General features: G+C 57.6%; 2 protein-coding genes across 2 annotated transcripts; one reads left to right on the top strand and one right to left on the bottom strand.

Annotated features, from left to right (window-relative positions):
- Window positions 1-476: 476 nt before the first annotated feature.
- ARPC1B (actin related protein 2/3 complex subunit 1B) lies at window positions 477-13,101 on the top strand. Its single transcript, XM_020900604.2, has 10 exons — window positions 477-565; window positions 6,788-6,864; window positions 7,553-7,657; window positions 8,203-8,425; window positions 9,415-9,522; window positions 10,316-10,522; window positions 10,607-10,682; window positions 11,569-11,774; window positions 12,476-12,566; window positions 12,861-13,101. Exons 2-10 carry the CDS (start codon window positions 6,801-6,803, stop codon window positions 12,897-12,899), a joined length of 1,119 nt encoding a protein of 372 aa, XP_020756263.2. The 5' UTR covers window positions 477-565; window positions 6,788-6,800; the 3' UTR covers window positions 12,900-13,101.
- A 1,783-nt stretch (window positions 13,102-14,884) lies between these two features.
- On the bottom strand, window positions 14,885-24,041 carry PDAP1 (PDGFA associated protein 1). Its single transcript, XM_070460361.1, has 6 exons — window positions 23,936-24,041; window positions 20,426-20,517; window positions 19,105-19,215; window positions 17,341-17,462; window positions 16,230-16,381; window positions 14,885-15,195 (listed from the first exon to the last, which is right to left on the bottom strand). Exons 1-6 carry the CDS (start codon window positions 23,946-23,948, stop codon window positions 15,137-15,139), a joined length of 549 nt encoding a protein of 182 aa, XP_070316462.1. The 5' UTR covers window positions 23,949-24,041; the 3' UTR covers window positions 14,885-15,136.
- Between the last annotated feature and the right edge of the window lie 80 nt (window positions 24,042-24,121).

Below are 24,121 nucleotides of genomic sequence, written 5' to 3'. Positions count from 1 at the left end.
CAGGGATGGAGAGACCTCCCTGGACCACCTGGCCCAAGACCCACCACATTAAGGCGGCGGCGAGTCCGGGTAACTTAAGGACGGGAAGCGGTCTGCGGTGGAAAGAGGGTCAGGAAGTGGGCCCTGGGAGGGGCTGGGCCAGCCGCCGTTTTGACCTGAGGACCCCGGAGGCTGGCCGGGGGTCCGGACTCCCCCTGATTGCCCACCCCCCACCCCCCGCGCACATGCGGCGACCAGCAGCATCCGCTCGCGGAAGGAGGTCTGGTCGCCGCTGGGAGGGGGCCCGAGGCCGACAGAGACGCGCGCCCCTCGCCGAACCTCAGTCTCCCCGCCCGACACGCGGAGAGGGGCGCGCGCCTTCCGGGCGGCCCGGGTGGGCACGGCCCCAGGCCGGGAGGGTGGGCGGGCCCGGGGCTCCCCGCCCGCCGACCAGCCCCGCCCCGTCCCCGCGGGGCTGAGCCCGGAGGCCCCGCCCCCCGCCCACGAGGAAGTGGCCGCGCGGCGCGGCGCCCAGAGCCGGTTCGGCGCGTCGACTGCCCAGAGTCCGCGGCCGCGGCGCCCCGAGGTGAGGGGGGCGCGGGGGCGGCCCGGGAAGGGGGTCGAGGGGAGCGCGAGGAGGGGGCACGTGCAGGTGGGGAGGACGTTGCGGGGGGTCGCCAGGAGATGGGGGGGCTCGGGGAGCTCAGGGACGAGAAGGGGGCACTGAGGGCCCCCCTGGACGTGAGTGGACGCGCGCGGGGCACGGGGTGCTGGCGGGCGGGCGACCTCCTCTGGGCGAGGGAGCCGCAGCGCTCCCCGCACTCCGTGCCTTCGGGGCACGCGGGCTCGCGTGTCCACCTCCCCGCCCGGCCCTCTCGGCCTCCCCTCTCTCCCGTCCCCCCACCCCGACTCTGCCCTGCCGTCGGTGTCCCCCGTTATTTCGAGCCGGAGGGCCCCCACGCCCAGTCACTTCCCCTCCACCTTTCAGCCTTCCGGGTTCCTCCAGCGGGGAAATGAGCTGGCGCCCCCGCCCGCCTCGCCCCTCCTCCGTCCCTCCTTCTCTCCCGGCCCCCACCCAGCCCCCGACCCCGGGGCCAGGTCGAAGGGGTCCGATCCCGGGAGGGGTTTGCTCGGTTCCGGAAGGCGGACCTCCAGAGCTCGCGGGCCCTGGACCGGCGCGCTCCGAGCGGCCCCTCCCTCGCCGGCGGCCCAGGGACCGTGGCCAGGACTGGGGCTGGGCCGGGACCTCGGGGCAGCGACGGTGACACAGAGGTTTACTGGCATGAAGCTGCCTAAGCGAGCCCGGGGCAGACGCGGAGCTGGAGGCTCTCCGTTTCATCTGGGCTGTCCCCGGGCCCCTCCCGCCAGGCGGGCAGTGGTACTCCGTGGTTAAGAGCACCCTGGCCTGGCAAGGTCTTTCAGACCAGAAGCTGCTAAGAGCGCCAGCGTCTTCCTTCACTGGCCACTGACCTTAGCAAGCCGCCTAACCTCCCTGGGCCCCAACTTTGCTTACCTGGAAAATGAGGAACTTTCAAGCTGGGAAGCTTACATGTGATCATGTGTGTAAGACAGTTGGCAGCGTGCCAGGCACACACGAGCTAAATGTGCACTTTTATTGTCCTTGCTCTTATTATAGGGCCTGCCTATACATTTATCACCTCTGAGATTTAGGGTCAGAATCCCAAACTGTGCCGTTTTAGGAGGTGGGTGCACAGTTTGGTTTTCGTCTGCATCTGTTTCCTACTCAACAACATGAAGGTTAAAACAAACACTAGAAGAGTTCTTGGGTTTCTTTTAGGGCATAAAAGATAATGTATGTCAAAGTCCTGGGTAAATTCTGGGCATTTAAAGATGCCAAGCAAATTAGTTAATTATGTATATGTATATAATCCACATACATCTTATCCCAACATGTTCACTGTTTCTCTATCCATGTTTGTAGTCATCTGCATTTTTCTATCCTGTCACCATTATAAAGAGAGTTATTATGAACATGTTTGCTTTAAAAAAAAGTCAGTGGCTGTATTTTTTAGCATCAAAATGAATTTATGCCACAAAAAAATGTTGGCAATTTGTAAGTTCCTGTTAATGTTATTTTGTTCTGTTTGTTCCCACCTAGTTGATTGGAATTGGCTGTTATCACACTGCCCTTCAGGAAGACTGAACAAATTAGCAACAAATGAGAATTTCTCCACTGTCTTGCCAGCATTGAGTTTTATGTGTTTGGGGGTTTTGCTTAGTCTGTATTATTTTAGCTGATGCTTTGTGGTGCCTTAGGATGATTTTCACTTGTCTTTCTTGACTTGACTTTGCCTGGCTTGTAAGACCTCAGCAGTGGAGTTGGGGAAGAGGGATTGGTTGGTCTGTTGGGGTGACTAGGGTTGTTCTACACACAACAGGAAGTTAAGTAACAGCTCAGCACGAGTGCAAAATGGCTTGCTGGCAGCTCCCTCGAGTGGCTGAGCTGGGTGGGGACTTCCCCGAGTGTCTGCAAAGCAGAGTTCTTTGCTCCAGGCAGCTCCTGCCTAGTTTAGCCTCAAATGCAGCCAAACCTCTGGATGCAGAAAAGGCTGGGCTGGCAAAGCTTCTCTGAAAGCAAGAAAGAACCTACAGCCAGTGCCTCGTCCAGCCCCAGCCTTTTCTGGATAGAGATGTGGGGGAAACATTGGCAGAGGGCACCCAGTCAGTATCGAGAGAGTCAGAATGTGAACCCAGAGTGTAAGGAAAGAGGCGTGAGGCCCGAGACCCTTGGCTGAGCAGTTGGGAGCTTCATCTGGTTTGCTTTGCTTTAGAACGGAGCTGTATTCTCCCCAAATCCTCACAGAGGACCTTTTAAATGGAAGATCTCCAAGCTTTTCTGATCATGGACCCTATCAGGAAAAGATCTTGAGCACATACTCCCCAGTAAATATTTACAAGTTGCATATATGTATCAGTGAAATAATAGGGCTGGTCTGTAAGGAATATACATAAGATAGATGTGATTCATTCATGCATCACAGTCAAGGAATATTTGTGGAGCACCTACTATGTGCCGGGCATTCTAATTGGTGCTGGGGAAGCACTTATGAACAAAACAAATACTCCTGCGCCCATTGAGCTTATGTTCCCCCACCTAGTATGTGGTCCTTGGCACCCCCTGCCTGGACACCCAAAGCTCCTCCAGCCATCATGCTGCTGTCCCTTCTCTGTACCCTCAAACCCCAGCCCTGGGTGATTCCCGCATCCATTCATCCTGGGCACCACCGTGTGCCAGACACGGGGGAAGTGCTCCCTGGAGCACAGAAGGATCCCGGCTCCAGGTTGGTAGCGGGCAGCTTGGAGCCAGTGGGGTAGGGGTGGAGTGGGGGGAGTCTGTTGGGGTTTGGCCGTGCTCCCCCAGACTCACTGTTTCCAGGCTGATGGGGCACAGAGCACTAGTCATGGGCGCCCAGTTGCAACACCATCCCCAGGGCCCCCTCTTCTCTCTTTGTCCTTGACAAGCAAGTGGAGCCACAGAGCTGGCTCAGAGGCAGGGTCACAGGGGCCACGGCCTCATCCTGCCTTAGTCTCCACCAGAAGGCAGCACTGCAGCATTGCCTTGTCCACACCCTTGGGTGGAGCAGCCCCCAGGGCACTTTCCTCAGTGGGGTGACTGGCAGGCAGTGGCACCCACCCCCAGCCCCTTGGCAGGGTGGAGATTTCCCTGGGAATGATTAAGGCACAGTTCCTATGGCTAGGTGGCCTGGTGTGAAAGCTGCTTTCTTGAGTCTGATCACGCGGAATGATCCCCTGATCCAGGAACCAGGAGGCTGAGCCTCAAGGCTACAGTGGCTGGAGAAGCCACACCCCTCCCTGGGCTCCCACTTCCTCAATTGTAACATGTGGGGGTTGGGAGGCCCTGCTGGCTTCAACTGCTTTACAGAAGTTATGAAAAAGGGGAAACACGTCTGTCTTCCTCTCTCCCACTCCTTTCAGCCGCACCCCCTCCCCCCTTTAAGGTGTGGGTTAGTAGTCTAGGGAGTATTTCTATCTGAATTTATACTAAAGTGTGATTGACTGATAGGTGTGCTCTGAACCTGCCTGTCCCACTGTGCTACCATACCTCTCTCTCTCACGTTGAGAAATTTTGGGTCTCAGGAAACTAATGGCCAGGGCTCCCCGAGTCCTCTGCAGACCCAGCCTCTCCATCTTCACAGCCTGAAACCCTGAAAAGTCACTAGACAGACTGTTAAGAGTCCGGCCCCCAGGTCTGGACACTCACCAAGGGCCCACACGGTGCAGAGGTGGCCGGCCACACAGCGGGACTGGGACAGAACTGGGAAGTCACGTTCTGCTCCGGCTGAGTCTAGGGTCCAGGACCCCTGGAGCTGCAGCCATGAGGCTTCTTTCCTTCTGGGCCACCTAGGGTGAAGGGCTGGGGGATGATCAGCCTCCCCTGGAGTCAGGGGCTAAGAAGAACCCTGCTGGCGTTTGGAAGTGGGCATCTGGCCTTAAAACCCCCCACTGCCACTGGTGACCTAGGGGGAAGGGGGTCAGATAAGCACAGCTTAGTGGACAGGCCTTGTGCATCCACCCTGCGTCTTGGCATCTGCGGTGTAGACACGGATGACCCCCTGCCTGCCCAGCCTGGAGGCAGCGGAAGCGCTGGGGAAACCCCGTCCGGCTCGCTGACCCAGGCCTGTGCTCCCAGGCACCACTTCTGGGGCCTTCGCTTTACACAAAGAGGCCTTATAAGGAGACAGAGGCTGGAGAGGCAGCTCCCCTGGGAGCTGTGTGTGAGTGTGCAAGGCTGAGCACGCATGTGTGTGTGGGAGCAGTCACGCACGTGCAAGGCTGACCAGACACACAAACATGTGTGGCTTCAAGCCTGGCTGTGAGTGTCCACTTTCTTTCTTAGCAGAGGCTGCCCGAGGCCCCGCTGGGTCTGGGCTGTGGGACCAGGCGGGCGCCGTGCAGTCCTCTGTGCGCCTGTGTGTGTCTGGCCAGGGCCACCCTGGGAAATTTGCAGGACTTCCTGCTGTAAATTAAAGTGGGGTTTGTGGTCGCTGAGCAGCATAGTCCCCAGCAGCACAGTGGGGGACACAGCAGCTCGACGGACCCCAACTCAGCGCTGTTCCTCGCTCAGGGGTCTTGGCGGAGACCCCCGCTGGGGGCAGAGAGAGGCCCAGGGTTCCAGCAGCACCCCCGGCAACCAGGGCCATCGGGGCTCAGGCCTGGGCTGAGAAGTGGCCTCCCCAGGGCCCAGCCTCGGGCCACAAACCTCCCGGCCAGATGGGGGAGGTGGCCGAAGGCCTGGGGACACCCAGAGGCATGGGGGGAGTAGGGGTGCTGCTGGTCTGGGCAGGTGGCCCCCCCGCCAAACTACCACCCCCACAGCCGTCATCTGGGGCTCAAGTCAAGAATACAGGAGGGCTTAGAGCTGGTGAGTGCAGAGTGCTCAGGAAATGTTGCTTGGCCCTTTTTTTTTTTTTTTTTAAATCTTTAAAAAAATAACTTACTCAGGCTGGACGCTAATGGCAGTAAACAACTGTGTTCATCAAATATTTATCGAGCACTTACTATGTGCCAAGCATTTAGGCGCCGGGGATAGAAATGTGAACAAGATGGTCAGAAGTATATGTCTCCATCAAGCGAGTTACATTTCAGCAGGGGGAAAAAAGACATAGCAGAATAAATGAGGACAATGTAACCTGTGCTCAGTAGGATTATCTGAGGGGAAAATGAGGGACGTGAGAGTCCCTTGGACTGCAAGGAGATCCAACCAGTCCATCCTAAAGGACATCAGTCCTGGGTGTTCATTGGAAGGACTGATGCTGAAGCTGAAACTCAAATACTTTGTTTGGCCACCTCATGCGAGGAACTAACTCATTTGAAAAGACCCTGATGCTGGGAATGAGTGAAGGCGGGAGGAGAAGGGGAGGACAGAGGGTGAGATGGTTGGATGGCATCACTGATGCAGTGGACATGGATTTGAGTAAACTCCGGGAGCTGGTGATGGACAGGGAAGCCTGGCATACTGCAGTCCATGGGGTTTGCAAAGAGTCGGACACTACTGAGCGATTGGACTGAACTGAACTGAGGGAGTCTGGCTCAGAAAGTGACATTGGACGCAGACTCGAGTGGCAGCGGGGAGGGCAGGAGCCGTGCGGGCATCTGGGGTAAGAGCTTTGCAGGCTGAGGGAACAGCTGGTGCGAAGGCCTGAAACGTGTGCCCGGGATCAGCCCCTGGTCCAGCCAGGAGGCCCACCCTACGCAGGGGAAGCACATCGAGGGCCAGCACATCCATCCTACCCAAGAGCTGCCATTTCATGAACACCTACTATGTGCCAGGCCTGGTGTGCTGTCTTATTTCACCCTCTTAGATCTCTGGGGAAGTGGGGGAGGGCAGGATTCCTATTTCCATTTTGCCGATGTGGAAACTGAGGTTCAGAGAGGGTGAGTGACGTGCCAGGGTCACACAGCTGGCAAGCAGTGTGGCTGGGCTCCACCCTGGGCTCCCTGTGACTCTGGGAGGCTGAGGCGGGGAGAGAAGGGGTTTGAGGAAGTCCACTTTGGGTCTTTCCGGATGAGTAGGAGTTTGCTGGACAGAATAGGGGGGGCGTTTGGCGGCACGGAGAGGATGAGCACATGGAACTGGCCTCCCACGACCATCAGGCTTGACCTTCCCTGCAGAGGGAAGATAGCATGTGCAAAGGCCAGCAGGCCTGGTGTGCTCCTGGAGGGGGACGGTGCTCCACCCATGGGGAAACTGAGGCACGAGTGATGACACCCTCCCTCGAGGCCAGAAGGGGTGCTGACCTGCGTCCCCTCCCTCTCTTGGGCACAGGAGCCAAGCAGCCATGGCCTATCACAGCTTCCTGGTGGAGCCCATCAGCTGCCACGCCTGGAACAAGGACCGCACCCGTGAGTCCCCGAGACCCCCCTCTGCCACTGTGCCCCTGCTTCACCCCCGACCCTGAGATCTTGAGTGTCAGGAGAGAAGGGATCCCACACAGGGCAGCCAGGCGCACGGACCTTGAGGGCCGGAGGCCAGAGGGCAGCCCCGCCTGTGCTGGGCACTACTGTGGGCGCCGGGCGGGTGGCCTGTCCTCTGCTCGTGAGGGCCTGGGGGTGGGAAATGCAGCCTGCAGTGAAATGAGCTCCAAGGGAACAGGCAGGGTGAGGGGAAAGCGATGGAGCCGGGGGCTGGCTTAGAAAGGGTGGCCCGTGAGGCCTTTCAGGGCAGGTGACGTTTGCAGAGAGACCCAAAGGAAGTGAGGGAAGTCAGCTGCAAAGGCCGGGGCGGGTGCAGCGACCCCAAGGTGGCAGAGCCTGGGGTCATCAGGGGCAGCCCAAAACCCCTGGGTGCATCCTGGTAGCAGGGGGAGGCAGGGAGAGCTCGCAAGACTGCCTTAGGGATGTTAGGGGTGGTGGGCACAGGTGAGGAGTGGCCAAGCCCTGGGGAGGTGTCCCAAGGGGGGGGTCCAGCGGGACTTGAGGCAGAGGAGGAGAGGCCAGGAACAAAGGACAAGGTACTGCCCAGGTGGCCCGTGAAGGGGGGGCTCGTGGGGGGGAAGGGGCGCCTGAGCACGTCCGCCCGTCTCTCCTGCAGAGATCGCCATCTGCCCCAACAACCACGAGGTACACATCTACGAGAAGAGCGGGAACAAGTGGGTCCAGGTGCATGAACTCAAGGAGCACAACGGGCAGGTTACAGGTGCGTCGGGCTGGTTGGCTCACCCTCCTGAGAGAGGGCAGGGCAGGGGTGACAGGCGCGTTGGGCTGGCTGGGCTCACCCTCCTGAGAGAGGGCAGGGCAGGGGTGACAGGCGCATTGGGCTGGCTGGGCTCACCCTCCTGAGAGACGGCAGGGCAGGGCAGGGCCAAGCCGTCCCCCTACTCACCGTGTTAGGTAGGCGAGTTTGGGCTGCAAGCCTTGACAACAGAACCCTGATTCAGACTGGCTTAAGTTATAAAGCAGTTACATGGATGGGTTCACGTTTCTGAAAAACAGATGTTTGAGGACCTCAGGAAAGGCTTGATCCAGCACATCAGCATTACCAGGGACCCATTTCTATTTTCGTCTCTTGGCTTGGCCTTCCAGCGTGTTTGCTGATAGCTGAGAGAGCTGTAACACCCCTGATGAACTCTAGTAGCACCCTGATTCAATCCTGATTGTGACCTCGAAGCCCCTCCTCTGTGGACATTGTCGAGCCAACTGTGCTTGGATGGCTTCAGCCGAGTCCTTCCTCCCACCCCGCAGGCATTGACTGGGCCCCCGAGAGTAACCGCATCGTGACCTGCGGCACAGACCGCAACGCCTACGTGTGGACACTGAAGGGCCGCACATGGAAGCCCACGCTGGTCATCCTGCGCATCAACCGCGCTGCTCGCTGCGTGCGCTGGGCCCCCAAGGAGAACAAGTTCGCTGTGGGCAGTGGCTCCCGTGTCATCTCCATCTGCTATTTTGAGCAGGAAAATGACTGGTGGGTGCCCGGGCGGGTTCAGCATGGGTTACGAGGGACCGGGGGCTGCAGACCAACAGGTGGTGGGACAGGAGGGTCCCAGAAAGCCACTGGGCGGGGAGTCAGGACCCCTGTTCACAGGACCCGAGAAGGGTGTCCTTTCTGACCCTTGGAAGTGAGGCGAGGGGCTCTCTGCCCAGCCCCCAGCCCTCCCCCAGCTCCCTCTAGTAATAAGGGCACGAGCCACGCCAGGGCTGCTTCTGCAGGCATCACACTAAGCCCTGCCCACGTACGCAATGACCCCCCCCCCCACACCCCACCCGCCGCGGCCCCCCGGACTGGGCATCTGCTGCCATCCCTGCTGGTGATGAGTGGTTTAGTCGCTAAGACTTGTCGGACTCTTGCAACCCCATGGACTGTAACCTGCTGGGCTCCTCTATCCATGGGATTCTCCAGGCAAGAATACTGGAGTAGGTCGCCATTTCCTTCTCCAGGGGTTCTTCCCGACCCAGGAATTGAACTCAGGTCTCCTGCACTGCAGGCAGATTCTTTACCGACTGAGCTATAAGGGAAGCCCTGCTGCCATCCCCACCTTACAACAAAGGCCCTGAGGCAAATCACCTGCCCACAGCAACAGCCGTCACACTCCAGGGCCCACTCACAAGCTCCAGCCATGTCACGACCTTCTCCCCGGGGTTGCTGAGGGCAGAGGCCGGGCGGGAGCTCGGACTGGAGTCCGAGAAACTCGAGTTCAGGTCCCACCCTGACAGTGAGCAGCCGCGTGCCTTCTCCTTACCCGGCGGCCCCAGGGTAGTTACGAGGTTGAAAGGAGACCAGGGGCGGCGCTCCCATCCAGGGAGGGACCCAGCTGGCCCGGGCCCTTCCCTCTGGGGACCTCTGCGGTCTGCAGGGCCCAGTGGAAGCCTGGAGCCCGAGGCGCTGAGGTCCGAGGGCACTCACCTGTCTGTCCCTCTCTCCCTGCACACCTGTGTGACCACCGCCGTGTCCAGGTGGGTGTGCAAGCACATCAAGAAGCCCATCCGCTCCACCGTCCTCAGCCTGGACTGGCACCCCAACAATGTGCTGCTGGCCGCCGGCTCTTGCGACTTCAAATGCCGGTGAGGGGGGGTGCCCTGCCGTCAACACAGGATTCCTCGGGGGTCAGGGGGTGGCGAGGGGAGCCCTGTCCCAAGAGGCCCGCCTTGCAGACCAGCTCTGCACCCAGCAGGGTGCCCTGGGGCCTCAGTCCAGCTTCCGTAAGGGTTTGCTCTTTGAAGGACCGTTCTTGAGTCCTCTCTCTGGCCTGTGGGGAGTCTTAGAAGGACATACACCTTGCCACTTTCTAATGTCAGCAGGATCTCTTCTAGGCCCTGCTGTCCTCATTAGAACCTCCCACCCCTTCAGCTTCCTGATTTCCATCTGAGGGAAAAAGAGTGGGTGTTTTTATTCACACTGAGGTATAAATGACTGAGGCTGGGACAGTCTCTGTCTCATTATCTTAACACCTGGAACATCTAACTGCTATTGGCTGTTTCTCACTTTGGGCCCAGCACCCCTGAGTCTCCCAAGGCCTCTAGCTCCCAGCTCCAGGCAAGACGGCCTGTATTTCTGAATCGCCCCTGGGTGTTGAGGCTATAGCAGACACCAGAGGCCCTGGGCACAGAGCAGATAAGGTCCCGAGAGCTCTCAAGACTTGGAGCTGGGAGGCTTCCTGGCCCCACTCCATTGTACAAGTGGGCACTGAGACCCAGACTTATCCAAGCGTGAAGACTCAGGTCATAAAAAGCTAGCCCTGGTACCCACAAACTCAGCAAGGTGCTCTGGCCTCACCAGGCCAGTTTGGGAGATGGGGGTCCCTTCTTGGGTCCCTCCCAGATGCCCACCCATCCCCTTTTCTGCCTCTCCTGGCAGGATCTTCTCAGCCTACATCAAGGAGGTGGAGGAGCGGCCAGCACCCACCCCGTGGGGCTCCAAGATGCCGTTCGGGGAGCTGATGTTTGAGTCTAGCAGTAGCTGCGGCTGGGTGCACGGCGTCTGCTTCTCGGCCAGTGGCAGCCGTGTGGCCTGGGTCAGCCACGACAGCACCGTGTGCCTGGCAGATGCTGACAAGAAGATGGCGTGAGTACGGTCACCCGAGTGGGGGTCCGCCCCGGCACCGAGAACCAGGGGCGGGTGTGGCTGACATCGCGTTCTCTCTCTCAGCGTCGCGACTCTGGCCTCTGAAACACTGCCGCTGCTGGCCGTAACCTTCATCACGGAGAACAGTCTGGTGGCAGCGGTAAGGAGGGGGCCGGGAGCAGGGGCTGGTGACAGCAGGTCTCCCAGTGGCCCCAAGATGCCCAGGCAGTCCTCAGTTTGTCCCCGCTCATGCCTTTCCTCCCCCACCCCCATCCATCCATCCATCCATCCATCCATAGCTCTACTGGTCGGAATGGGTGGGGTTATACTGGGGTAACGACAAAAAAGCCCCAGTGGCACCAACTGCAGTGGCTTAACATGGGAAATGTTTGTTTCTTGCTCATTTTGTTCTGTCTGGGTGCTGGGAGGGGGGCTGTGTCTCCCATCTGGAGATGGGAAGTGGGGAGCTATGCCCTGGCCCAGGCCTTTCTGCTTTTACGTTTTATTGGCTGATGGAAATGACAGGGCCACACCGCCCTCAAAGGATGGGTGCTTGTGGTGGGTGGGGGTGGGTGGGGGGTCCTACCTGCGTCCAGAAGGGTGCCACTCTCCTTCCCTCCCTCCTGCCCAGCTCTGTCACGTCTCTCTTCAGCCCTCAGCAAACTCACTGGGGTCCCGCGGGGATCAGGCCCACTCCGCCGAGGGAAGGGTCCAGCAGTGTGTTTCTCCCAGAGCCCATGTGACTGTCTGGATGGGACGGGGCGCTGGGCTCCCAGGGGAGTCCCAGACCCGCTTTCTCGACCCGAGGCTGGCCTTGCGGACGGAGGGGGCCGCTCCTAGGTGCTCAGCCCAACTTCTGGCCCCTGTTACTATACCCGGGGTCCCTGAGCGGGCATGGCTGCCTCCGGCACCCCCGGATTGCTGGCCGGAGTTGCCTTGGCCTTGCACCTCCCCGAGGCCTGGGGTTCCCCTAGAGGGAAATGGGGGCACTGCGCCTGCGCTAGCCAGCGCTCCAGTGGCACCCCACCCTGCCCCTCTCGCCGCAGGGCCACGACTGCTTCCCGGTGCTCTTCACCTACGACAAAGCCGCGGGGAAGCTGAGCTTCGGTGGGCGGCTGGACGTGCCCAAGCAGAGCTCGCAGCGCGGCCTGACGGCCCGCGAGCGCTTCCAGAACCTCGACAAGAAGGCGAGCTCGGAGGGCAGCGCGGCGGCGGGCGCCGGCCTGGACTCGCTGCACAAAAACAGCGTCAGGTGCGGGCGGGGCCCCTGAGGAAGGCGGGTCCGTCTCTTCGCGCGGAGGCACGAGTATCGGGCGGTGGGCTGGCGGGCAGCCTTGCTCTGCGGTCCCGGGACGGTGTGCGACCGCCGGGTCTGCGGATCTGGGTGGGGTGGGGCAGGGTGGCAGCGACCCGCAGACTGCTAGCGGGCGGGGCTCGAGCTGGAGCGGCTTTGGGGCTAGAACCTGGCCGGGTGGTGCAGAACGGAGAGCGTGGCAGCGGTCTCCTCGAGGAGCTAGGGTAGGATTGGAGTGAGAGACCCCGAATCCTGCCAGCTGCGGGTGTCCGCCCCGTGGCAGATGAGAGGGAGAACGTGGCCAGGCTTTGACCCTTGTCTGTTAAGCCCTCCTGTGGCCGCCGGGTCCAGCGTCTTCAGACCAGATTACTTTGCCGGCCTTCCAAGGCTCTCCGGAACTAGCCCTGCCTCTTCCCAGCCCCACCTTTTGCTTCTTCTCCCCATTGCACCGTGACTCCCCCTGCGCACGCCCCCTGCCCACGCCGTCCTGTGTCCGTTGCACACAGGCTGGTGCTTGCCACTAGAGCACACTCGGGAGCCCCGTCCCCTGTGATCCTTCCGAGCTGGGTGCACACACCTCACCGGAGCAGGCTCCCCCAGCAGTTAGGCGGCTCCTGGAGGGCAGGGTGGGATCTGTAAAGCCCTCCTCCTCTTTGCAGCCAGATCTCGGTGCTCAGCGGGGGAAAGGCCAAGTGCTCGCAGTTTTGCACCACCGGCATGGATGGTGGCATGAGCATCTGGGACGTGAAGGTGAGGCCTGCCCTCCACCCCTGCCTCCCCCCAGGTTCCCAGGGCGGGCCCCCTACCCCCCACCTCCCTGGCAGCCACCTGGCCACTCCAGCCCCTCATCCCTGCAGAAGGGTCCCTCAGTGGAGGACCCCTTGGCACCCTCTGCAGCACCTTCCTTCAGGGCTGGGATGTAAATCCAGGTCGCCTGACACCAAAGGCCAGGTTCTGTGTCCGGCGCCAGGTCCCTGCGGGTGGTGGTAGGGTGTCTGCAGGACAGCTGAGAACCACCTGTCTGTCCTGCTTGTCTCCTCCCAGAGCCTGGAGTCCGCCCTGAAGGACCTCAAGATCATATGACCCGTGAGGAGTGCACTGCCCTCGGCCCGGGTCGGGGAGGCTGAGGGCCGCTTTGCTGAGTTTCTAGGGTACCGGGTGGGGTTCCCACCGGGGCTGTTCCGCAGGAGGGGAGGGACGGGAGGCTGCTTCTTGGCTATGGAAGGAACGATTGCTTTTTTCTTGAAGAAATGCTTTAATTGTAAAAGAAACTGTTCTCAAAGCACTCTGGTGGTCATGAACTGCTTCAGAATGTGGAGGTAATAAAAACACAACTGTAGACACGCTGGCCTGTGTGTCTGGAGGAGGGGTCAGTCTGGGCAGGGCACTGGTAGCTTTCTGCTGTTTGCCAGCACAACTGATCCTCACACAGAGGCGGCGCCCCGGTGGTTGCTTCCCGCCACAGCCCAGCCTGGGAGCTGCCAGGACCGGCCGTCTCCCATCACTCACTCAGCAGTCAGATGCCAAGAATGGTGACTGTACACTCTAGGCTGGTTCTGGGCTTTAACAGAAATTACTGTTTCTCTATTTGATGTTTGCAGTTGGTTTCTAATAACTGCTCATTTTTTAGGACAATCCCCCCCCTTCCTATTTTACTGTTTTTTAATCCCATGGTTTTTGGTCTAACTAGGTAATGAGTTACATCAATAGATCTTCTAATGGTGAACTAGGCCCACATTTACAGAAAAAATAGCACCTAAAGGCGGCTTCTCCCCCATTGTTCTAGGGCCTGTGTGTTCTCAGGATAACCTCTGGAGTTGGAGACCCACTGATTCTTTTTAAATCAGGAAATAAAAATTCTAAGTCCCTAGGAGACAGTCCAGGCTACATGGTTCCCCACGTGTCTGTGTGACCAGCTGCATCTGACTCTTTGTAACCCTGTGGACGCTAACCCTGTCCATGGACAGCTCCTCTGTCCAGGGGATATGTCAGGCAAGAGGACTGCAGGGGGCTGCTGTTTCCTTCTCCAGAGGCTCTTCCCCACCCAGCGATCAGACCTGTATCTCTGGCATCTCCCGCCTTGGCAACCAGGTTCTTTACCACTGCGCCACCTGGGAAGCCCCCCGGCTCCCCATTATTCTTGAGCAAACCCATGCCTGGTACCTGTTCACCTCTCAGGAGGCTGCTGTGTGGGAAGTGGCACCCCTTCCAGTGGGCTGGCTGCATAGGTAAGACGGGTACTGTGTGGAGTCTTCAGGCGCCCATGTGACTGAGCCGAGCCTGGGTTAGGCCTGAGGTAAGGCCAAGCAGAAGTGCTGGGTGTTGGGTCACTTCCTCCCAGCGCTGAAATCCTGGGGCTGTCACCACCAGGGGGCACCAGGAAGGCGGGACCCGACACTGCACAGGTCCCTGGCCCCTCTGGCTTAAGGTCCCTGGGTGGTTAAAGAGACGGGTGGTTCCTGTATCCTGAGGTCTTTCCCGGCTGAGATGCCCAGGCCGAGCCAGGGGTCCAGTCCCTGTACTCGGGCCTGGTGGCACCGGAACCCTGCGGGGTGGGCCTGAGAGGGACGCCGGGTCCTGCTGGGTGAGAACAGCTCAGGCCTGGGGGCCCCCAAGAGCGATCACAGGACCAGGATTACGATAATGTCAAGTTTAATTTGCCAAATATACAAGTTGGATCTGTGGAGCGTGTTGTGCCTGGGTGCTGCACAGTAAACAGGCTTCTCGAAATGATCCGCGGGCGGGGTTACGAACGGGCCGGGGCCTGGCCAGAGTAGGGGGCAGGGAGTGGGGTGGGAAGGGCAGGGGGAGGCGTCCGTCAGAGGGGACTGGCCGGGATGAGCCGTGACCTCAGGGACCCATGGGCACAGGCTGCCAGCCCCTCTGAGTGAGCACTCAGGGAACACAGACCGGGGGGTGGGCAGACAGGCCATTGCAAAGTTGTCAGCAGCTACTGCGGCCCCAACTGCCCCCTGCCTCGCAATCTACCAGACATATGGAAGCTCCTCTTAACCCACCTCCCAGGTACCCCCCAACAAGGGTTCTGAATTTTAAAAACAGCCAAAACATTTGAATGGTTACATATGAAATGCTGTCCTGCATCTTTCTGCCTCAAAGATAGCAGCTGCCCCTCCCCCAGCCCCCCACCCACCATCCCCCCAAACAATTTCCGTGCCAAGATGAAGAGGAGGTCCCAGGCCGTGGGGGGCTCCTCGCCACGAGGGGCTGCTGCAGCGGCACCGGGGCACAGGGCGGGTGAGACGCAGCGGAGGTCCTGGCAGCACGGCCCAGTTCCCTGGTCTCTCCTCCCATAGGCCGTGCTACTTGTTCAGGGAGAGCGACTGCATTCGTTTTCCTGACAAGGTCGCATCATCTTTTGCTGAGAAGCAGGAAGGGAGAGAGTCACAAGATGAAACCACCCCTCCATACACACAGCCCTGCACGCCCCGGAATCAGCAAAATGTAGGTCCAGAAGGCCTCAGACAACAATCTGTGCAACTGGCTCAGCTGGCAGATGAGGAAGAGACCCAAGAAGGGCCCGGCCTGACACCCTCCCACGGAAGCCAGCGGACCCACGTGTCCAGACATTCTTGCTAAGTTTGGGCGGCTACCCCCCACCACAAAGGCCCACCAACACGCAATCTACTGGGCAAATAGAAACTCTTCTTAGCCCGCTCCCAGGAGAAGTCTGTAATTCCAAGCTCTCCCTGTGGCTTCTGAAGTCTGAAATCAGCAACATGCAAGCAGTCACACACAGTCCTTTCCTGCTTGGGGTTTGTGAAACAAACTACTGGTGGGCAGCTGAGATCACCAGGTATCTCCAACGTGGTGATAATGCCCTGGGGTGTCTTTAGGCCTCTAGAATGCAGGAAAGCAAGATTCCCAATACCCATGGCTCCCCCCCAGATGAAGGATTGCATGAGGCCAAAAATTCCTGAGACAAACACTCCTTTAAATCAGACCAATTCCTCACAGCCAACCTGGCCTGGAAGAACCCTACCACCTTCGGCCCCACTGGAAGGCATGGGGAAGAGGGACACCTGGGCCAGATTTCATCTGGGAAGCCCAGCCCACCACACCCCCCCCAAGCGTCTCAGACATACAGTGGTGATGCCAAGCAGGTCTCCTGGCTATACAAGGCACCAGAGACTTAGTGGAACCTGCTAGCCTCGAAAGTAGGTGCCTTCTGGGAGGTGGCAGGCAGGAACGTCCACCTCCAGCTGACACACACACACACACAGACACACACACACAGCCTCCCAAGCAATCTGGTGTGCGCAGACACACACACACACACAGTGGGCCTCGCGGGCAATCTGGCCCAAACCCACCTCATAGCAAGACATCGAAGTACAGGGCTTGGCTCCGTCCAGAGCCAGGGTCAGGCTGCCATACCAGTGGCTCAAGACTTACCTTTCCTCTCTTCTTCCTTCTTCCTGGCAGCCTCTTCCCGCTGTTTTCGGATGATCGCCAGTCGGGCAAGGTCGGCCTTGGCTTGCTCTGTCTTCCCCGCTAAATGCATCTTCATGTAACGCTCTTTCGCTTTCTGCTTCTCGATTTCTTCTCTGTTTGGGTAAAGAGGTGTCACAGGGGACATCTCCCCCCCCCACTGTCAGCTGAGCTGGACGCGGGAGCCAGAATCAAGGCCAAACACTCGGGCCTGGGGCCCAAGTGGAGGAGGGGCTGTGTCCGAGTGCCCCCTCCCTGATGGACACTCACAAGCAAGCTAGCACAGGTCGCCTGTCGCTCTGCTACCTTGGAGAGTGGGGGTCCTCAGTGGTGAGAAGGCAGTTGGAGGGGGAGGGTCTTGAGCAGCCTTCAGTCACACCCCAAGCTGGTGGGCCTTCCCCGTGGGGTTTATTTACAGAGACCGCCTTCAGCTCTCATGGGGTCAGCACAGCAAGGTGGATTTAAATCTAACAGCGCAATCAGGAGAGAAATCAGAGTGGCTTTTCCTAGCAGCCTGCAACCTCCTGTGAGGCCCTAGATGTCACCAGGTAGGCATGAAAACAGAAACCAGCTGTGTGCAGGGCACTTTAGCCCGCAGGTGCAAGCCTCACACAGCCCACAGGGAGCTCTCCGCAGCCTCATTTTCACCTGAGGCGAGAGGACTGGGCAGCTGGTGGGTGCCCATCAGCACAGGCCCCCAACCCTGCAGCCATGACGTCAGGGACGGATGTGGGTCAGCAGGGTCCGATCAGGCTGGGTAAGGGAGGTGCCCTGGAGCAGAGCGTCTTGAGGGAGGGGCTGCAGCATGACCATCCGCATCCCCAGGGATTACTTCAAGTGCAACGCTCAGATCTGAATCTGCTGTTCTATCTTCCCTGTGTTTCCACTGGTGAAAAAAATCCTTTTTTTTTTTTTTTCTTTTTCGAGAAACTTCTAAAGAGCCTTTGGGGAATGAGATCACATAGAAATAAACACTGTAACTGGAGCCCCCACCCGGCCACTGGAGACCTAAGGGTCCAGAAGTGAGGGCAGAGGAGCTGGGGCCTCAGCCACACAGCTCGGAAGCAGCAGTTACCTTTCTCTTCGGGACAGCTCCTTGGGCCCATCCAGGTCCAGCTGCGTGACCTTTTTGGTTGTCTGTGCCACCCGGTTGGGGTTCTCAATGTCGATGAGCCCTTCCACGCCTTTGCGCTTTTGCTAAGGTAGGACAAGAAGCCGGATACTGGAGAAGCTTGGTCCTGCAGTGCCCGAGGGCCACCCCCATCTCCACAGTCTGCCTGGCCTAGAACAAACTGCTCCTCTCCAGGCTGTGTGACGCTGGGCCCAGCCTCACGGTGGGAACAGCGCTCAGGCGTGTCTACACCAACCCAGGAGATGCAGCAGGAGTGTGGGTGACCGAGTCCAGCCTGTGCCGTGTCCGGGCCACCAGGGACCATCACCCTAGTTTCACAGGCGACAGAGCAGAGACACAATAAAATGCCTGACATCAACCCAGAAGTAGATGGGAGATGTGAACATGAGCCCAATTCACAAGCTCTCAGCACAGAGAGGTACTCCTTCACTTCGAGCTCAGCCTCTGAAAGCTGTTTCCATGGAACCTCACACCTGGCTGCTAGCCATGCTGGGTCCCTGGAGAGGTTGCTTGCAGGGAAGTGGGGCCTGGGAATGAGCTCAACGTCTATAGGTTTGGGGAGGCGCACCTGCAGCTTGCACCTCCCAGCTGCCCAGGCAAAGTTTAGAAAGAAATGAGAGCACAAGTGCTTGATGCAACAGGTTTGAGCAGAGTTTCAAGCCCTGTCAACCCAGCTGTTCTCTTTAAGAGACCAGAGAGCTTCGAAACGCCTGTTCATCAGAGCACTGTACAGAGCTCCAGGCACCTCTACCCAGCCGGTGTGTATATACCTCATCCAGACACCTGACATCTAAAGTTTAGCTCGTCTAAAACAGAACTGCAGGCTCAGCCCATTCCTCCCCATGATCCCGAGCAAGGTCTTGTTTCTCTTTCCCCTTAGTCCCACCACCCCAACCCTTGACAAATCCCAACGAGTTCATCTCTAAACACAGCTTGAATCTGCCCACTTTTCTCCACTGCTAATGCCACCCCCTTCAGGGAAGTCACAGTTTCTTGTCTGGATACCTGCTACCAGCTCTTGGCTTCTATGCTCAACAACTGTACAACTCACTGTGCAGATAAAAGCAAACCTGCCCAGTATTCTTGCCTGGAGAATCCCATGGACTGAGGAGCCTGGCAGGCTGCAGTCCACAGGGTCACGGAAGGGGCAAACATGACTGAAGTGACTAAGCGTGCACATACTGGTCCTCTCTCTCGCCCACATCCCACTTTACCAGCTGCCCACTACCTACTACGATTAAACCAAAACCTCTGCAACAACCACACAGGCGCTGCCTTGCAAATCTCTCCTCCTCCATTCCTAACTCCACTTCTTACCCACCAAGTCACGGCCCCACTAGCCTCTCTGTTCCCTGGACCTGCCTAGGTTGTTCTGACCCCTAGACTGCACTTGCTAACCTGGCTGCCTCGACTACTCAGCAAAACAATTTTCACGTGACTGGCTCCACCTTGTTTTTCAGATCTCAGTCTAAAAGTCACCTTCTCACCACACACCACTCCTCAATCACGTATCCTCAATCATGGGTGATCTCATTCATGATACTTCTGGCTACCAGAAGTCATACTGTTCATGGACTTCCTTATTGTCTGTATCTCCTTATTACAATGCAAACCCTTAAGTGTAAGGACTCTGTCTGCTGGGAAACAACTGATGAACATTTGTTCAATGGATGAGTCCAGAACCTAGGCCCCCATCAGACTCAGTACCTGGTAATCATCTTCTTCATCCTCGCTCTCATCAGAATCTAGAGATTTCTTCTCTTTTTTCGGGTCACCTGCAGCCCCATCTCCACCTTCTTCTCCTTGTTCCTCTTCTTCCTGTTTCAGAAATGGACAATTTGAGGAATCAAAAGATGCAAACCAAACTCCCAAGGCCATGATCCTTCCATCCCTCCTGCCCCAGACTGTGAATCTTGAGAAATTAAACCCCCAGAAGGCTGGGACCAAGTATATGAGTCCTACTCTGCTACGCTGGCCTCCATGGGGGACCTGGGTCACAGGCAGCCTATTCACTTGGCTCCACAGCCTACAAGCCTTTCCCGGTCCAACCCACCCCTCACACAGCCATACAAGGCCCTGCTCCTCTTATCAGCCCAGGTGCCTGGGACCGCCTTGGTACGCAGCTCGTCCCCCAGAGCCCACAGGACTTGGCCATGGGGCTGGAAACCACAGTCCCGCTCCGTTTCCCTCCCACTCTCCCTGCTGCCACACACAGCTGCCAATCTGTACTCGTTTTCCTGGGCAAGCATCCTCCCTCCCCCACTTTCCACTCCCACAGTCAGCAGCGGGTCAGACACTCCAACCTGCCCACATAGATGCCCTGCTGGGCCGCCTCCCTCCACCCTTCTTGCCTTCCTACTAGAAACATCCCTTACAAAACTGTAAGCACTTCCCCCGCCTTAGCTCTTGCCCGCACGTTCTCCAAGGTCCTGCTCAGGCGCAGGCTGCTCTGCCAGACCCTCCCCGACCACGGCTTCTCCCTTCTCCCTCACACGTCACACTCAGTCGTCCACACTGACAGCTCCCTGTGGCCCTCATCCAGGTGAGCATCTAATGGTGTGGGAGGGTCACCGACACCAATGATGGAAACATGCATTGTTTCCTGACAGTGGGCTGGAAAAAGCACCGAGGAACAGAAGGAGCTCCTAAGCTTAGACTGGAGGGGGAAGGGTGGGGAGTACCAGTGAGGGAGCACGCAGGAGGGGGCGCTAAGCACGAATGGCACTCTTGTCAGCGGTGAGAGTGGGAAGGCAGGGTGTCAAACCCCAGTGGGGCTGGCAGAGGCTGGCGCACACAAGGCGGGCGCGGAGAGCCCCCACAGACAGGAACAGGACCCACCCAGGCACTGGCTGCTGAGGAAACGAAGTTCTAAGCGATCAACCAAAGGCCCGCTCTCCTCCTGTCAGCCGCCCGCCCTCTTCAACCACACCCCAGGTGCTGGCTTCTTCCAGAGGGTGGGTGGCCCTTGTCCGGCCTCTCTGGGTGCCACCCTGGGCCACTGGAGTGGCCTGCAGAGTGGCATACTCACCCTGGCCTTCTGCTTTTCGGCCTGGAGCTGGGCGTCGATCTCCTCCGGGCTCGTGTACTGCCGGGCCCGGCCTTTGTGGCCCCCCTTTCTCCCTGCACAAGGACCAGAAGTTTAGGAAGGCAGCAGGATGGCAGCTCCCTTGATCACCCTGAACTTCAGACTAGGTCCTGCTTGAGGTGCTCTCAGCAGAGGCTGCCGACCTCCCCTGCCCCTGACCAAGACCACCCACCCACCTGTACCTTCCCCCTCACCTGTTCAAAGGGACAAAAGAGGCAGCATGCGGCAGCACCCACCCGCGTGCGGGATGCAGGCTCCCACCACCAAGGCCTGAGCGGAGGACCTGGGGGGCACCACAGGGAGTGACCGGCTAAGTCCCCTGGTCCCTTTGTCCACATGCAGTGGACTCAGATGCAGGCACGAGAAGGGGTCACCCTCGCCCCTGCTGTCACTACAGTGCTCTTTACTTGCAACGCTCCGTCACAGCCATGGGCTCACTTGAACCCCAGGTTAAACCTAAGGTGCACATCATGGCTGGTCACATTTTACAGACAAGGAGACTTGAGACTAAAGCAGAGTGGCGGAGAGCACAAATGTTGGGGTCCAATCCCTGGGTTCAAATCTCAGCTCTACCACTTAATGGTTTTGTGACTCTGGGCAGGTACTTAATCTTTGAGTCTCAGTTTCCCTACCACATAGGATTGCTGTGAACATGGATTTGTTAACATATGTGAAGATGTTGAACAGTGCTCGGCACTAGACGAGCACTACAAAAAAGTTTGCTATAATTGTTACTCTTCTAGCATATACATATATTAGGTTGACCAAAAAGTTCAATCAGGTTTTTTTTTTTTTTTTTCCAATCAGGTTTTTTGGTAAGATGTTACACACCCACCCACCTCCCAGTAATACCTGGTGTGGGGGGAAAAGAAAAAAACAAAGCTACTGGTCACAATGACAATTTACTACAGGTGCAGGGAATATAAGCTACTTCATGATCATTTAAGTGGTATTTATGGTAGAAAGAGAAAACTTAAAACCTGTCAGAGAAAACTTTCTGTGCTCGGAGTAGAACAACTGCCAAACAAAGGTAAAATCGAAAATAAAACTGACTACCTTCTAAGAGTTAAAAATGTGACTAGCAATTAAAGTTCATCACAGAGAATCAGTCAATTTTATAGCCTGACTCTCCTGAACCAAGACACTAGACTGACCCCTGCCACAGGCTTCCCAGGTGGCGCAGTGGTAAAGAATCCACCTGCCAACACAGGAGACACAGCTTCGATTCCTGGATTAGGAAAATCCCCTGGAGGAGGAAATGACAACCTGCTCCAGTACTCTTGCCTGGAAAACTCCATGGAGAGAGGAGCCTGGCAGGCTGCAGTCCATGGGGTCGCAAACAGTTGGACTCAACTGAGCACACACACACAAAGCCAACAGCCAGTTTCATAGCAGGGCAGCACCTCCTCAGCTGGTTCTGGAGGATGCTGGTGTCTGTGGCCTGGATCCACTTCGCCTCTCCTGGAAGCTGCACCCCATCTGGTTTCTCATGACTGTCACTGAGAGCTGAGAATCTATGATGAGGCAGCCAGAGCTGCTCTGAACTCCAGAGACAGTAGCAGAGATACTAGCCTCCTCTAATTTCCTAGACAGCAGCTGCAGAGCCATAATTGGGCTGCTACAGACCACACCACCCATTTTTAATGACTACCTGGGATTCCCAGGGGTGTTTCAGTCAAGGATCATCAAAGTCCTATTATGAGAGATCAAGTTAGCCATCCAAAACCCCAACATCTTTTCTTGCCCTCTTAATGTTCTAAGGAATAGGAACAGCTCAAAATTGACTACTACAGGCTCTCATCCTGCATGTCTGGCTATGGGACACTGATCTTAACTTGGTTTACCGTAACTTTTATCAGAAGCTCTCCATGCCTTTGAAAATGTTTCACAGGTTTCGTGACAGAAACAAGAGTTGGTCCTGGGCTCTTGGAGAATTTTACACTTTTATATCTTCATAGTCTCTCTCACTTTTCAAGCAAATTAACACCAGCAAGAAATGTAAACATTATCTGCCCATAAAGCTTTCACAAGCCAAAAGGCCAAGTCATTGAAACAATTATCCCTATTTAGGATTTTCTAATTGTAACCGCCAACCTTGGCTCAAAGCACCTATTAAGTAGGACTCTCAGAATTCTGGCACCAGAAGTAAAAGTCGCTCAGTCGTGTCTGACTCTTTGCAACCCAATGTACTACACAGTTCATGGAATTCTCCAGGCCAGAACACTGGAGTGGGTAGCTTTTCCCTTCTCCAAGGACTCTTCCCAACCCAGGGATCGAACCCAGGTCGGTACCCCTAATACCCCTCCTTTAGCAGAACAGAAGACTGAGAGAGACAGAGGAAACAAAGCTCTTCCTACCACAGAATAAACCACTAGAAAACTAGGTTTAAAGAGATTCAGCTCTGAAAACCCCAGCATCTCTGGGAGCAGAGTCAGGAAGTCATTTAGGTTTGAAAAAGCTACAAGCAGATCTTGCTGTGGGCTGAGACATCTTAACCAAGATGTCACAGGAGAGACCAGTATTAACTGAACACCTCTTCTGCGCCAGTAGCCGCCAGGCACAACGAGGGCTCTATGGATTTAAGACCCTGATCCCAACTCTCCAGGCTAAGGGTTATCAGCTAGGTGCTTCAGATGGGGAACAACTTGTTCAGGCCATAAGGCTAGACAGTGACAGCTGGGCTTCGAGTCGAGCACTCTTGACTCTCAAGGGGAAGAGGGTGAAGGACAGTGTACAACCGAACCGGGGAAGCCAAGGATTCTTTACGCTCTTGGCCAAGGAACTGGCAAAGTCTTAGGAGTGACAATAGCTAATGCTTACTGGACACTTAGAGATTATCACCACCACACAGCGCCCTCCACGTGGATTACCTATTTCAAGACTCGCATCAGTATTATGAGGTAGATACAATCATACCCCTATACTTGCAAAAACACAGGAAGGTTATGTGGCAGGCTCAAAGACCCACGTCGAGCCGCTCGAAAAGGGCAGTCAAAGCTAGGTCGGCCAGGCTCAAGAGCATCCAGCTAGGTCGCAACAGACAAGCCTATCTCGCCCAGAGCCCGAAAAGGCCCACGTTTTACGCGCAAGGCAGGCGGGCCCGGCTCTGGCGCGGGACGCGGTGACTCAGTCCCCGGCGAGCCTGAAATGGGTAGGAAACTCCAGACGCCCCCAGGCCGAGAGAAGCGCGCCCTAGATAGGCCATCCGGGTGGGCGAGGACCCAGAGCCTCCAAATCTCCTCAGACTCCCGAGGGAGTGGCTCGAGGCCACTACTACGGTCCTCAGCTTCTCCAGCGGGACAATTGGGCGTCGAGGCCCAGGCCTGGCCCTCAGCCGGAGCGGACGTTCTCCCTCCGAGTCGCTCTCTGAGGCGCCCGCGGGCTGACTGGACGGCGGGAGCCGGACTCAGGCCGCTCCTCGAGGCCCGCGGGCGACACGCGCCCGCCCCTCACCTCCTTTAGGCATCGCGGCTCCGGCGGCTGCGGCGGCGGCGCCTCGAGCTGACACCGGAACCGGAAATTTCTCGGGCTCGACTTCTTCCGCCCAGCCAGTTTCCCACCCCCGCCCCCCAGCCCCCAACCCGGCCCCCTCTCAGCGCGCCGCCGCCGCCGCGAGAACCGCGGCCCTCAGGGAGGCCG

This window comes from Odocoileus virginianus, chromosome 33 (genome assembly GCF_023699985.2).
Source record: "Odocoileus virginianus isolate 20LAN1187 ecotype Illinois chromosome 33, Ovbor_1.2, whole genome shotgun sequence".
Classification (NCBI taxonomy): domain Eukaryota; kingdom Metazoa; phylum Chordata; class Mammalia; order Artiodactyla; family Cervidae; genus Odocoileus; species Odocoileus virginianus.
The sequence above is the reverse complement of the archived record's forward strand: the minus strand, read 5'-3'. Positions and strand labels throughout refer to the sequence as shown.

Bases quoted from the DNA above. Each gene is read 5' to 3' on its own strand.
- ARPC1B (XM_020900604.2), top strand. From the start codon at position 6,801: ATGGCCTATCACAGCTTCCTGGTGGAGCCCATCAGCTGCCACGCCTGG. The intron at 8,426-9,414 runs GTGGGTGCCCGG...CGCCGTGTCCAG, and splicing joins TTTGAGCAGGAAAATGACTG to GTGGGTGTGCAAGCACATCA. The intron at 12,567-12,860 runs GTGAGGCCTGCC...GTCTCCTCCCAG, and splicing joins TGAGCATCTGGGACGTGAAG to AGCCTGGAGTCCGCCCTGAA.
- PDAP1 (XM_070460361.1), bottom strand. The intron at 17,463-19,104 runs GTACTGAGTCTG...GTCCTACCTTAG, and splicing joins ATGAAGAAGATGATTACCAG to CAAAAGCGCAAAGGCGTGGA. The intron at 16,382-17,340 runs GTAACTGCTGCT...TTACCCAAACAG, and splicing joins GAGCTGTCCCGAAGAGAAAG to AGAAGAAATCGAGAAGCAGA.